The 15,326-nt window shown below is 36.1% G+C and overlaps 2 protein-coding genes across 3 annotated transcripts; one reads left to right on the top strand and one right to left on the bottom strand.

The window, feature by feature from the left end:
- Positions 1 to 1,517: 1,517 nt before the first annotated feature.
- On the bottom strand, positions 1,518 to 10,356 carry LOC122333749 (ret finger protein-like 3). The gene is made up of 6 exons (XM_043231526.1): positions 10,228 to 10,356; positions 8,715 to 8,849; positions 6,072 to 6,243; positions 5,672 to 5,956; positions 5,050 to 5,076; positions 1,518 to 4,663 (listed from the first exon to the last, which is right to left on the bottom strand). The coding sequence occupies exons 1-6, from the start codon at positions 10,354 to 10,356 to the stop codon at positions 4,116 to 4,118; spliced, it is 1,296 nt and encodes a 431-aa protein (XP_043087461.1). The 3' UTR covers positions 1,518 to 4,115.
- si:dkey-282h22.5 (uncharacterized protein LOC107988040 homolog) lies at positions 9,893 to 15,251 on the top strand. Of its 2 annotated transcripts, none has more exons than XM_043235851.1 (4): positions 9,893 to 10,051; positions 10,386 to 10,489; positions 11,856 to 11,982; positions 13,347 to 15,251. In XM_043235851.1, exons 2-4 carry the CDS (start codon positions 10,387 to 10,389, stop codon positions 13,615 to 13,617), a joined length of 501 nt encoding a protein of 166 aa, XP_043091786.1. In that variant the 5' UTR covers positions 9,893 to 10,051; position 10,386; the 3' UTR covers positions 13,618 to 15,251. The 2 variants fall into 2 exon arrangements, with proteins under 2 accessions (XP_043091786.1, XP_043091787.1); XM_043235852.1 differs by having other exon boundaries at positions 9,912 to 10,051; positions 10,383 to 10,489.
- The last annotated feature ends 75 nt before the right edge of the window (positions 15,252 to 15,326 follow it).

Below are 15,326 nucleotides of genomic sequence, written 5' to 3' on the forward strand. Positions count from 1 at the left end.
TTTTTTTGCAATAATAATAATAATAATAGTAACAGCAACAGTCTTCTTTGTGTTATTATTATGATTATTTTTGTTATTACTACTCAAAACTAATTAGCAACAATGCAGAATTATAATATTATAAGTATTATAATATGTTGAAAGCAATATAATAATAATCATAATAATTATTATTTCCAAACTGACATCAGTATCAATGGATTTTACTACTACTGCTGCTGCTAATAATAATAATAATGTTATTATCATTGTTAATAATTAATATTTATTATTATTTAAAAATTTATTTCAGTCTTTGGTCAGTTGAATTCAAATTTCCTTAAAAATTTCAGTGCATTAACAACAATAGTAATAATAATAATAATCATAATAATAATATAATGATCTACACATAATAAAGATTTGTTTGCAAACTTTTGCTTAGCAAGCCATCTATAAAAATAATGGAGGATCTGAACTGTAGTCTAATATATATATATATATATATATATATATATATATATATATATATATATATATATATCGCTCCTCATAATGTATTATTGTGGACATTTCACAGCTGAGTACAAACTGATAATCGCTCAGACAGAAAAACTGCTAGTCTGGTATTTTTGTGGAAATCTATGATTTTTCCTCCATTGTTAGGTTGATAAATGAAATGCACCTGTTAAATCTGGCCACGGGTTGAAAGCTGAGCGCCAATCTGAACACGTCAACCCAGATTCTGTGGTGCAGCTCGTAAATTTATAAAAACATATGCATCATTTCGGCTCCGCAGTTGCTTTGATGCACGTTTAGAGGTATATCGCTGGAAAAGCTTCACGTAATAAATTAGACACTCTCTAAAAAGCCAGACACAATAAAAACTTAAATATGCAATTCAGTAAAGGTGTCTAAAGTTTATGATTTCTCTTGCTTCTTCTCGCTTTCTGGCATGGAAAAGATTTCCATGAAAATCTATTTTTCACCAGCTTGCCACATTTCCCTTCAGCAGAAATGCTCTCTAATTGAAGGACACGCGTTTTCTCCCTTTATTTATTTATTTATCCATTTAGTTTTCATGTTTGATGTCATGAAATAATAAAATATAAAACCACCGCTATGTGCCTCACGCTCTTATAGAGTGAAAAACCGTGTCCGGTGAAGCTGGTTATCGTCACAATTTAATAGGAATCAACGAGTCATGCAGAAAAACCGATGAATTCAGGCCACGCTCTCTGTGTTTTCTCCAGGTTGTCCTTGTTCTCCTGGAGATGTGGCATGTGTATTTATTTCAGGGTGACCGTGCGTCATTTTTTCCCTGATGTGTCTAAATGGCCTAAAATGTCCAGGTTTTGGTTGTTTTTCGATTGTTTTTATACTCGCTGAAGGTAGAGACTGATAGGTAGTTTAACCAGTAGCGCACAGGCATTATACATAATCGACCAATCATGGTGCTCGAGAAGGCAGGATCAGAAAACGGTTAAAGTAATGCATATATAGTATAAGAAGGCAGGAAAACCAAACCAGGACATGTGTGGGAAAACCATGGCGTCATTTATTTATTATAATTTTGTCATTTAATGGACAGTTAGATATTGTTGCTAAATGAAGTGCTACATTGTTTCAACACGGTCACGCAAAGTTTATAATTCATACGCTTATAATCTGAATACATTAACCTTGGCAGTCTCTTTGGGTTTCGCTGTGACTTGCAGTAAATTAGCATTATAATTGTGAGGGGAAAACCTAATAACCCGTGATATTTCTTTTCAAAACATTATTGTACGTGTCCAAAAAAGTACAGTCACTATTCTTGTATGCTGTGCCAAAAATAACAGTTTTCTGAATCAAAATTGATTTTCCCCATAACTAATTTGAGCTTAAATACATATCCAAACACTTTATTACGATTAAAAACTTCTGTTTATACCATCTTGTCAGTTTTATTATGCCTTCAGTGTTATTTGAAAGACGAAGTAATTGTTGTTATATATTTTATTTTTTACTTTTTATATTCTTTATTCATTTACGGTGACATTGCATTATATATATTCTATTTTCTGTAGATTTTACGCACTTTATATTTCGAAAGTTGTCTATTTTAGGTGCAATTGAACTTTTTTATCATAATAATAAATCGTAAATATTAAAACGAAAAATGTATTTATGGCCCAATGCTCTCGCAGTTGTGTTTTTCTAGCGTTTACTGGCGTCACAGCCGCAGCTCTGTGTAATCAGAGAATGGCACAAGGCGAGAAAGAGAGCGAGAAATCGTTAAAAAACAGAGATTTTTCATTCTGGCACCCGGGGCTCAGTGTGGTGTCATTATTTCCATAAGTCCATGCTGGCCGGTTCTGCAGAGCGCTGCTGGCTGGGTCTGCGCATTGGATCAGAGCTTATGGCTGTTGATTAGTCCAGGACTTGAGCCCAGATTCAGGATCCAGAGGTTCAGCTGGGTCAGAGGTGGAGTCTTCTGCTTTTGCCCCTAATCCTTCGGACGGCGCTCTGCGATTGCTGGGCAACAGATTTGACTTCAACTACAATAGCAGATTGTTTTTGGAGTTTACGGACGTCGAGCATTCTCAGGCAGAGCGGCCAAAGAAAAGGTGGTCTGCTTTAAAATGGAATAAGCATTAATCTCTTGCTTCCTTCCTATTCCCATTTGTGCTTCCTCTGTGGCTTTGTTGTCAGACTTCACATGTAAAAGTGCATCCATGAGCTGTACTGATGCCTCTTGCCCAGACAGGTTGAGACCTTCGGGAGGAATTTATAACCAGAATGTCCTCAAGATTGCATAAGCCCATAACGTTTGATAGTGAATCTCAGGAAAACGTGTCCAGGGAATATTTCACACCACAAAAACTAAAGAAAGAAATATTTAAATATATTTCACAAAGCACAAAGACTCCGATTCAATGTACTAAGCAGCTAGCTATTTTTTTTTTTTTTTTTTTTTTTTTTGCAAACACACATGCATGGATTTATGCATAGTCTATTAAGCAGCCTAGTCGTCCATATTTATTCATTTATTTTGCTTTTATGCATTTATTTATATAGCCTATGCATTGTTGCATTTATTTATGAATGCTTGCATGCAATTTCTTATTATTTTACGTATGCATGCATGCATCCGAGCATTTTAATTCTTTAATTCTCAGTGCTCATTGTGGTTCGTTTCTAAATTATATTCACATTATAAAATTTAATTTATCCCTCTGAATATTTAGTTACTAGCAATCAACTAGAGCATGCCGAAATGCTTGCGATTTATGTTGCTAGCAAACAAATTTGTAGTTCCTGCTTTTATGTTCATCTATAACAATTAAAACTACGCAGTTTTCATAAACCTCATTCCTTTGTTGCAGAAGCTCCTGTAAAGCATCCAGTTATTTTTCTGAGCTCAATCAGTCCAGGAGACGCACTCTCACGATTGGATAAGCAGTGTCTGTTTGTTTATAGAGGATCTCTTTTCAACACAGGTGGGAATTCGACTCTACCTCTCACTTTCTGTTTTATAAATTTCTCAAGCACGACCTTGGATGAATCTGAGGGGGTTTGGTTTCACCTTCAATCATGTTTATCTCAGTATGGCATTAGTCTCGCTGTGTGCACAAATACTGGTCTTCTGATGGTTCTTTGGCCAAATTTATGAGATAAAACTTTTGGATAAGGGGAAAACCTGAAATCTTCATTGCGCTCTTGTTCAGTTTATGTATTTTGTAATAGCTGTGGGATTTGCGGACACCGCTTTGACAGCTGTATGTGTTCTGCATCATGAATCTTATTCTCTTTTCTGCTCCATATGTAGCAAAGTTCATTTCATCTTTCTGTAATACTTTGCTCGCCGGGCCAAAACGACTCAGTCACCGAAGCTTTTTTGAAGGGTTTGAGGATATTTCCATGTGTTTGAGCAATAGTGATACCTTTCGATCAAGAGGAGACACTATTAATGTATTTTAAGATTGTTATTCCTTATGCATTATTTAAGATTATTATTCCAGCCCGAACCTTGCGAAAAAAAATTCCTGGAAAAAAAAATAACGTAAAGTTGAGTCTCAAGGCTGCGACAGATATAAACTGTCGTGAGATATGAATTCAGAATTTTAAAATAACTACCTAAACTCTGCTCTATTTCATGTATTGTAATGGACAGGTGTGATGATCAGCGGGATTGAATTTTTACCTCTATCATTAAGGCATGGGCTAATATACGGATAGAGTTTCCCAAAGAAGCACTGATCAGTGTATGAGTAGATGTGAGAGCTTGACTCCGCGTCATAAAAGGAGACCAGACCCTGACTATAATCCACAAAAACACCGACCCTCTGAGGCTTCGCTCTCACTGAGATGCTGACGGGAGGATTGACGCAGTTAATATATCTACTCCCATTCCTCAGAATCAAAGTCCACCATCTATTCGTAGGACTCGGCAAGATCTCTCCCTTCCTGTTCATGGACCCTTGGGCCACTCCTACGTCCCAGCTGGTCTTTCCTTTCACCTCCACCTCAAAATAAAATCTCCCCGTGGAGAAGCCCTTTTTTCCCAGGACGAATAAATATCTATCGAATCTGTTTGAGCTGTTTGGGAGTTTCTGCCAAACGTCTCCGTGCCTCACTTGTTTTCCGTCTTCGGACAGGACGAGCTCGGGATGAGCTGTGTCGGGATCCAGAGTCACGTCCACTAATAAAAAAAACAAACAAATGTGTGAATCAGTTTTAGTATAAAAAACATTTTTGATGATCACTTTAGCATTTAATCAGACAGTAATGAAGTCGTGGGAATTGTTTGTAAACCCGTTATAAATGTTAGATATGCATTGCTGAAACCGCCACAAAGTCTGCAAACTATATAGTACTATATAGTACCTTTAAACAGTTTTTCACCATTTTCATGAGCAGGATTTATTGGGCTGGTCTAATTTAGAGCTCGGTAACACAATGGAGCCAATCAGATTTGGCTGGGTGGCTAACAACACATTTTTTCTGCGGTGTGACAAACTCAGAACACACATTTAATATTGACTTTACGCGGACTTTAAATGTAATATAGTGTAGATGGCACTCTACCTGCATACTGCTGCATACATTTCAGCTCTGTTGAGACACAAAATAAAACATCTTGTGATATTGTAGTATCAGGCAATGTATGCAGCTCTGCTGATGTTTAGAAAATCAAGCAGCAGCTATTATATATATTAAAAACAGCTAGAAGTTTATGAATGTAATTCGTTTTAAGTAGCAGTACTGAATGAGATAAACGTACTGACAAATCTTTTTTAATATTCAATATGTTCAAATATTGTGCTCTATATCTGAGTGTAAGAGATTATTGAAAAACAAATCATGTAGGACAGGGTCTTTTATTCATTGGTTGTTGATTGGTTTTGTAATGTGGGCCGTGCACTCAAAAGTAAAGGCAGATGAACATGAGCATCCCTGGAGAAAAGCTTGACCAGAAGATCACATTAAAAAGTACATTATGATTAAAAAGTACAGACAGGTAAAAAACAACAACAAGATTTTAGTTCCATTTTAAACTTAAAATGTGCATTGCCAATCGATTTCTAACATCCTTCTCTCAATGTGTGCATTATCAGATATCACAAGGAAAATTGGTTAGATGAAGCAGAAACAATTCAATAATGTTTATTTGATATGGACTTGCCAGTCTGCCTGGGTTTCAGCTTACCTTTCTCACGGACGTCACTCGGGCCTTCAGTTTTCGTCTCAGGACATGTCTTTTTATGATGATCAGCGATCTCTCTGAGTGCTGTATTAACCCTGAGATCAGGTCTTTGGTTGAATGTTTCTTTACAATATGGACATCTGCAGGTCTGGCTGTCGTCCCAGCATTTATTTAGACATGTCTTGCAGAAGTTGTGCCCACATGAAGTGCTGACTGGATCGGTAAAAACTTCGAGACATATAGAGCACTTAAGCTCCTCGGTCAGTAGATCACTGTAGGATGACATGACTGAAAAGAATAAATCACATACCTTCACATGCCAACTACAGCAACAAATAACAGGAAGAGGATTCATAAACTTACAGTATCTTACTATAAACTGTGTAAAAGTAGGCCTACTTACGATTAGTTGCATGCACACATATAGCCACACAATACTGAAACGGGACACTTCTAACAAGAAAGGAGCTTTCCTCAGAACCTATAGGGAGTGGCACGAGTTTGAAGAGAACCAGTTCTAAATAGGATTGAGATGGGGAGGGGTAGAGGGAGTGGAACTTGTAGAACCTGCGGAGCTAAATAAATAATAAACATAGGTCTACGTTTAATAGAAAAACGAAAAAGAAAGCTCGGAGACACGGCATGCGTGGTGTAGAATAAACAAAAAAGCACCGTTTAAGGAAACAAGAATCAGGAAACACTGTGGAGCCAAACGAATAAGAAACGAATGTCTGACTGACTTCAATCTTCTTGTCAGCTTCTACTCAGTCAATGAAGAAAATCTTTGATTGTTGAGTTTGAGTGTATGTTCTTTAACTGAACTAACTGGTGGGCATGTAACCCAACGCTCTCGGTTACTCGCCTAACTAGTCATTGCTTTGGGAATTCCCCTTTCCTCCAAATCATACTGAAGCCATTCAGATCCTGAGCTAGGTGACACGGGAATAACAACAATGTGTCGTTCCCTAATTATTTCATATTACCAAGAGCATTCAGTTTCAATTAGTTCATGTCACGTATAGCTTAGCTGAAGTTTAATTTCAATGAAATTGTGGATTATCATGCAATTGTTCTACCGGTGCTCAAAAAAACAGAGTATGATGATCACCATGTCTTAAAAGATGCGATGAACTATATAATAGCAAGGTTATAAGCTGACATAATTGAATTAGTTGTATGTCAATACAGTGGTGTATACAACCTGTTTGATACCAATGAGGCAAGCGTTTCAGATCGTAACTGAATAGGCAAGCATGTGAGGCAAGCAACTGCACATTTAGGTTATAAAAGCTTGCAAAAGTGTTGGGTGATGACCAGTCTGCTGCCATGCGACTGTAATGAACAGATATGCCATTTAGCCAGGCCCACGAGGATGCAAGTCCATGGGTAAAGTGGGCCCAAACTCTTGTAGGACGTCACACACCCTTAGAGCCATAAGCTTAAGCAATTGCTTTGACAATCCAGTGTGACAGCCTTTGGACATAGGCAGGCCTTTTGTGCACTAGAGTACTCAATATAAATGTACACCGCATGTACAGCGCACATCAAGAGTGTATTAAGTCTTGTTGATAGGCTTCTTGCTTCTTATAAAGGTTGGTTGAAGGAAAAGATTCAGAGTGGATGACGTTACAAACGCTGCCTTATATGTTGGAGCTGAAGATATAAACTTGAGTTGAATGATATCAGATTGTGAGATATAAACTTATATCGATTTTTTTGGTCTGGCATGTTGTCATGCCGATGAGTGTGTTACTGATACCGGAGGAGGCGAAGCCAATCTGTTATTTGTTTCAAATGCTGAATTACGTAATGCTCTCATGACTCTGGGGAATCTGGGCCAGAGAGTTTCTGCACGCTTTCAGAACATGCCGTTTATGTAATGAAAGCTCAAAAGTTCAATGAATAACATTCACGTTCTCACAAGGGCCCGTGAAATATGACCCAGAACATCTATTTTCGCTTTTCGTTTGAAAACAGTTAAGTAATGTCACATGAATTCTGCACACTATAAGAGCGCATTATCACGGCTTTTGGAATGAAGAGCACTCCCATCAAATACACCCACAAGGCACATAAGGAACTGTTTGTAACTCTGTAACTTCTTGGAAATCCTTATGATCTAATGGGAATTGTTTTACTACGAGAGTTTTTTTTATGTATTTCTGAACAACAGAAATGCAGGTTGAGTTGTATTCTTAAAGGAATAGCTCACCTCAATATGCATTACAATACTTGTACACCAGTCCTCTGCAGCAAAAAACAGCTGACAAAAACATCAAATAATCCACAAGTAATGAAACTGTAATTTTACATGTAATTTTAAGCAATTCCTTACAGTTTCAATAGTGTATTATAATATTTCTTTCCTTGATGAAAAGGTTGTCTCATCTGAATCAGGAGAGAAATATGCACAGATCCATTTACAAGCAAAAACAGTCTTATTGTGACATAAAAGTGCTTGAGCAATTTCACTGAAGTTGACTCGTAGTCAAAAGTGATGTCTCGATGCATTTGTTTCTTACAGTTGCGACTTGCATCTCTTTATTATGAATCCATTGTAAGTTTTATTGTGTGCACTAATATCAAAGAGGCATTTTTTCTAAGTTATAATGCCAGCCATACAGGTCTGAAATCACATAAAGAAATCCATTGTGTGTGAACTATCTCTTTAAATGGTTTATAACTTAGCTCCAAGACAATCATGAGCGATTTGACCGATTTTTCACCAACAAACAAACGTGAAAGCATTGCTATGTGATTGAAGATGAAATGTTGAACATATTGCCGAAGGATAACTGATATCAAAGAAGCACAAAGCTATTATAATCCTTACAAACGGATCACATGTTGAAACGTGTTTTTCCTTTTTCTCCCCTGCATACTTTTTCGCCAGGAAAGATTATAATGCGATATTTCATTCTTGCCTATTACAGCTGGCTAAAAATGTTATATTTTACGTTCAGCCTGTGTGTAGGTGTCTTCTCCATCTCTGACTCGGGTCAGGTCCAGATGTTCAGCAGGCCTTTTCAGGGAGGGGCAGGAATACCGTGACATCAAACACTTCTCCGCTGGAGCTGATCCTGGAGCTGGAAGCGGTGCGGCGGGAGTCGCGCTGATAACCGCTCGTCCCCTCAGTTGACGCCGACTGGAAGAGATCCTCAGCTTTCTGTTTGACAAGCATCTGAGTAAACACGAGCTGCTCGGGGAAGCCATTTTTGTGGTTTAAAAAAATCATTTGCAGTGATGACCGCTTGAATGGAACCAGAGCCGTATCTACAAGGATTTGGCCCGTGAACATCCTCTAAATAACGACCTAGCATCCGTCCAGAATATCCTGGCAAGCTCAGTGACGTGCACTAACAGCATTTCAAACATCTCAGGAGCCCCTTTGAGACTCCCTGGCAATCTTTTTTCTTCAGAAAATGTGAAAATCTTGTTTTTTACGTTTTAGAATTTTGTTTTCGCTCACGAATGCTGCATTTATTTGACCAAAAATGCAGTAATATTAACAGTGATATTGTGAAATATTAGTGCAGTTTGAACAAACTGTTTTGCGTATGCATGCATTTTAATATGTCATTTATTCCTTTAATCGAAGCTGAATTTTCAATGCTCAATGATAAAAACATAACATACTGTAATACATTTTTAGGATTCCTAGATAAAGTCAGAACAGCAAAATTGAGATATTTTTTAACAATATAGTTGTCTTTACTCTTATTTTAATGAACGCTGAATAAGTATTACTACCCTTGATCTTGTACTTTTAATATATATATATATTGTACCCATCTCGTTTGATTTAAACCCAAACATTTACATTTATTAAGTTAGCATGCTCGTTTTATCCAAATGGACTTCTTCATAGCCTTTGAGACTTAAATGAACTCAACTTTGGATTAGATGCCTCCCCTATCATTCTGCATTACAGTAAGAGAAAAGAGCTGCGAAATGAATGCAGACAGGAATGAGAAATGTTTTAATTCGTAGGGATATCTCTGATTTCTGATCGTAGACGTTGGCAGCAGAACCGAGCAGAGTTTGACATCTCTTCTGAAACTGGAGAAGACACGTGAGTTCGTTCTTTACTGGAAAAGGAACATCTGAGTAGTTGAGTAAAGCTCTCCGTCGCATCTTTGTTGTGTAGAAACAATCTCTTTTTTTCTGTTTCTCGTAATGTGAGCAGTGATGTCACGTATCTGTGCTGTTCGTCTGGTTAAAGGGGGTGGGAACAGGTTGAGGGAAGGATTTTGGCCCGTGGTATATTGCTATAAGACAGCAGACACACTTACGTTTCTTCACTTGAACCACAATAACAAGGATTATTTCATGCTCTCATCTCTCCGCTGACCACTGGAACAAAGCTCCAGCGCAGGAACCGAGGTATTTACTCTGGACCACAACTCAAATATTATTCCAGCACACAATCTGACCTTTAACTGTTCCAGTGAGATCTTGTTTGGAGCATTTTTAGTCTTTGCAGATGCTCTGAGTTTTCTGCAGCTGCTCGGCATTTACCCTGAGCGCCGCCGCAGCTTGCCCGTCAACAATCTGTTTACCAGAGCAGTCGATGAACTCATTCCAGAGCTGAAGTGTTTGCGAATGTGTCGAGCATCTGCCCGAAAGCCGTAAACTTTTATAAACGGCAGACTGAGGGTCTGAGGGAGATGCTGTAGGTTTGCACCCATCCTGACATCAGTGTTGTTTCTCTGAGGAGGATGAGGACGAAGATGAGGAGCGCTCTGAACCTGCTGTCTCTGGTCTGTCTGTGTGCCGCGCAAAAGAAATGGACCCAGGACACGTCCGAGTGGGACCACCGAGGTAAACATTTACACTGGGGTTTTCTGTTCGTTGGCACGGGTCAGGTGAGAAACCTTAAGAAAAAACCAGACCCATCTGCTGTTTCACTTTTAAAGGGTTTTGTGAAGATGCAAAACTCGGGATGTCAAAAATGAAAGATTTAATGTTTAACATTTATTTCATATCATTGTGACCCATGCTTTAGGCATACACTGTTAAAGAAAAAGAAAGAAAGAAAATATGCTGGTTATTTCCAGCCACGGCGTCTCATTAACTCTACAACGCAACACCTCTGAAAAATAAATATGGAAAAATTATTCATATTAATGCAGTTACCCTGTTTTGTTTTGGGTTTTTTTGCAGTTTATGGATGCAGTTTAAAACTCAGATTTTTGCTATTTTCTACCAATACAAATTAAATAAATGCATTCATAAAATAGCAGGTTACTGCCTTATTTATGAAAAATAAGTAAAAAATGACAACATGGATAAGGGTTATTATATTTATATTATATTATATTATATTATATTATATTATAGATTATATTATAGATTATATTATAGATTATATTATATTATAGATTATATTATATTATAGATTATAATAGATTAGACTATACTACCTATAAAGTTTTATTACCTAAAATAAAATAAACTTCAACTAAAAACTATTAAACAATTATTAAAAAATATTATTAAAATAATAAAAATTTAAACAAAGTATTAAAATAAACTTATATATATATACATATATATATATATATATATATATATATATATATATATATATATATATATATATATATATATATATATATATATATATATTTATAATTTATAAATACATTTATATTTTAATAAATGCAAAAACACTGACTGCTAGTTTGTAGAAATGGATGAGTTTGTATTTATAGAAATAGAAATAGAAAAAGAATATTATGTGTTTAGCCATGCATGTTTAATACCGGTTGTTGATTTTTAAAAGTTAAAAGGCTGATCTTGGCGAATGCAGTGCCTTAGAAAGTACCCATATATTCAGGCAATTTCATAAACAGTGCAGATATGTTAAGAAAAAAAAATAAGAAATAATAATTATTAAATAATCTTGGGTGAGAAAAAGTTTTATATGTTATTTGCTTAAATGTGCATCTGGTTGTGAGCCTACATAAAACCGACTGAAATCATTATGTAAAATCTAACGTTCAAAGATGTAGGAAGAAAGGAAATGAAGTAAACACAGACTCAAAGAAGTGCGTCTAAGCAAGGTGTTTGGTTTCTTCTTTCAGCACTTTCATATTCACATGACAGTTATGACATTATTAAGCATTATTAAATGCGATCTTTCTCATAACCAGAAGCTCAGTCTGAAGTTTCTTCACTGTCACAGACAAACCAAACAGCAGGAGCTGCTCAAACCTGACGCAGGTGCTGGACAATTGGAAATACGCCATCATGTACCAGGTGAAGGACATGCTGGTCAACGATCACGCGTCCATCTTACCAGAATACGTCAGGTGAGCTTAGAAACCAGGTCTGGTCTGTCCATGGCACGCATACTGCAGTCCACTCCAGCCTTAAGCCATCTGGACATTTTCTGTGACATTTTTCTTTTTTTCACAGCAACCGGAGAAAATTAGGATCATATGGCAAAAAGGAAATGATTGTTAATCCAAAATATGCTTTGACTAAAATAAACCACCTAATCCGCACAATATGTGCTTTCTCTAAGGTGCAGGACCTTTGATCCCCAGCCTAAAATCTGCTCAGCAGCTTCAAGCTCCATTAATCACAATGAAAGAGTTCTTGTGCATAATTATGACCTCATTTCTAGCTATATACTGCTACAAATCATCATTAACTTTTATAACCTGTCCTCTGTGCCAGCAAAATGTGTCACTGTGGATTAATCTAGATCCACATATTGATTTTATATATATATATACAGTATATATATATATATATATATATATATATATATATATATATATATATATACACATATATATATATATATATGTATATTGATTGAAACACAACAATTGAATTTGATCTTTATATATATATATATATATATATATATATATATATATATATATATATATATATATATTGATTGAAACACAACATGAATTTAATGTTTTAATTTAATTTTTAATTTTTCATGTAAATGTATATGGACATATACAATTTATGTTTTAAACCACTGCCTTTTTATTTTCTGCGTTTTATCTAAACTAAGAAAAACAACTGTGCATTCAAATTTAATTTCATTTCTTTTATTAATATTTATTTCATATAATCTTGAGTTACTGATTTAATCGAGACAATGAAGTAAAATACTAGAATTGGATCAAGTATATTTATTAAAGTAAAACTGAAGTGTAAATATAAATAAAATAAGATTTCCCTGAAACAAAATATTTTAAAATATATTTTATTTCTGCTTTTTGCTAGCGCAGCATATTGTTTTATTCAGTTCATATTTTATTCAGTTTAATTGATGAACTAGAATAACTAAAACCGAAATTAAATTATTTAAAACTACATAGACATTTTCAAATTAAGAAACAGGTGCATCATTTACTTTCGATTTTACAATGTTTTCACTCAGAAATCGCTAGTTAATTACATAATTACATGTCAAGTAACACACTGAATTAAACTAAGTTTTGAAGTAAAGAAAATGGAATGATAATTAAAAGAATCATAAAATAAATAAATACCGTTCAAATCAATCATGTTATGACCCGTTTTCTTGCAAACCAAATGATTTGAGGAATCATTCATGCAGTTACGTGCCTTTATTAAATTCTTTGCTTTAGACTTTTAGGACAGACTTATGACCTGCATGTTTTTATGTTTTATGTTTTATGCACAGGATCCAGCCTCTCTCAGATGCGGTGGGAGACCTTTATACGCAGTTCAACACTCTTAAGGAGAACCTGGCGAAGTTGACCAACAAGTTTGACAAGATAGAAAGCTTTGTGGATGAGATCCAAGCGGGAAAGTTTCCCAGGCCAAAGCTCTCGGTGCCGCCAAGACTCCCGGTCCGGAGAATCCCGCTACAGGTGCCAGCGAAAAACCCTGCAAAAGTCCCAGGTAGATCCGTGTGGGCTCAGAGGAGAGCCAGGAGAGGTCCTGGTACCTAACAGACTACAGTAAGCCTGGAGAAGCAGCTGATCGGCTTATACGGGATCTGGAGACATAATCATGATGCTTTTCTAATAGTAGCCTGCTTAAACCAGAGCTAAGCTGGTCGTGTTTAAGGAAATGGTTCACCCAATAATAAACAACAGCGAAAAATGTACTCCCTCTTAGGCCACCAAAAATGTTTTTCTTTATCGAAACCTGTTTGGAGGTTTCAGGTTTCAGTGGTTCTTTTGCAGTGAATGGGTGCCGTCAGAGTCCAAACTGAAAACACTACAGCAGTCCACAAGTAACATCACTCCAATTCTGTCTGAGACGTAGTCTAACGTGCTAATGCTTCTTTAAAGCCGTTAAAGCTGCCTGTTTGTAAAAAAAAAACAACAAGAACGAAAAAACGCTGGCTACCGGCTAACATACAAGTCCTCTGTGGTGGATTTGTTTCTTATGAACATGCATTTTTTCACTTCATGAGATGTTAACTGACGGACTGGACTGGAGTGGTGTGGGTTATTGCGATATCGGCGTCTTTTACACTGACGGCACCCATTCACTGCAAGGAATAATCGCAAGTAATGTAAATTTATCCAAATCTGTACCGATGACGACGTAAATCCATCTTAGATGGCCTGAGGGCACGTACACTCACTGCAGATTTAAATTTTTGGTGTGACCGATTCTTTTAATATAGACCACATTTTGGGATTTTTTATATTACAAAATATTACAGACTTGCATAAACGTCACAAACTGACTGTATGGGACGCACTGCTTTTAAAAAGTAACAATGGGTTATTTGTACAGTATTAAGGAGTTTGGCATTTCTCTATGCACAAATGATTTAGAAGTAGTAACAAAAATGTATATCAGATAATACTACATTTATCTTTCGATATTAGAGGTACGATGGTGGTGAATATGTGGACATTTTGAGTTTAAAAAGTTCTTGTATGTATGGATTGGTGTATTAAATGTTGAAATGGTTACTTTTTTTTTCACAAGAGCCTATAATGTGCATGTAAATACTGTAAACATGGATCTTTATTGCAATTTGCCACAAGTAGCATTTTGTTTATCAAGACACATTAATCAAATGCAACTCTGATAATAAGCATATAAGTGCATCTGCCTGCTGTGTGCTACTATAAACTACATCAAAATCAATAAATAACAGACAACAATTACTATTACTGTGGTTTTAAAACAACAACAACATATATTTCTGACATATTTCTCACGGAAAGCGTCAGAGGTCTGAACATCTGAATGCGTTTATTGCATTTGTTGAGTTTCTGCCTTAATGTGAACATGAATATATCATCTGGCTTTCGCGAAACAGATGTGCCGGATGAAAGAAACCACCGTTCATTCTTTGCACGAGTGTTTCTTATATAAGATGCTGTAACTAGCGAAACACTATCCTTACAATATTTCATGCTGCATGCATGAGATTCAAGAGCTTCTTTGACGACAGGAATTGTTATTTTGCATGTAAATGTGTCTTACCTGAAAATGAGAATCTTTATATAATGCTTTTTTTTTATGCAACAGCTATCTGAAGCCTTGATTGGTGTAACATTCTTTGTTTGGTTTTGAAATAAGCTTTGAAGTTTGAAATGAAAATAAATGGTCAGTGTCAGCCTGGTTTCTGTGACTTCTCTCCCTCAGGTCCCCTCCTTTATAAGAGCGCCACCGTCTGGACAGATTAAGCATT

The sequence above is a fragment of the Puntigrus tetrazona genome, chromosome 3, assembly GCF_018831695.1.
Source record: "Puntigrus tetrazona isolate hp1 chromosome 3, ASM1883169v1, whole genome shotgun sequence".
Classification (NCBI taxonomy): domain Eukaryota; kingdom Metazoa; phylum Chordata; class Actinopteri; order Cypriniformes; family Cyprinidae; genus Puntigrus; species Puntigrus tetrazona.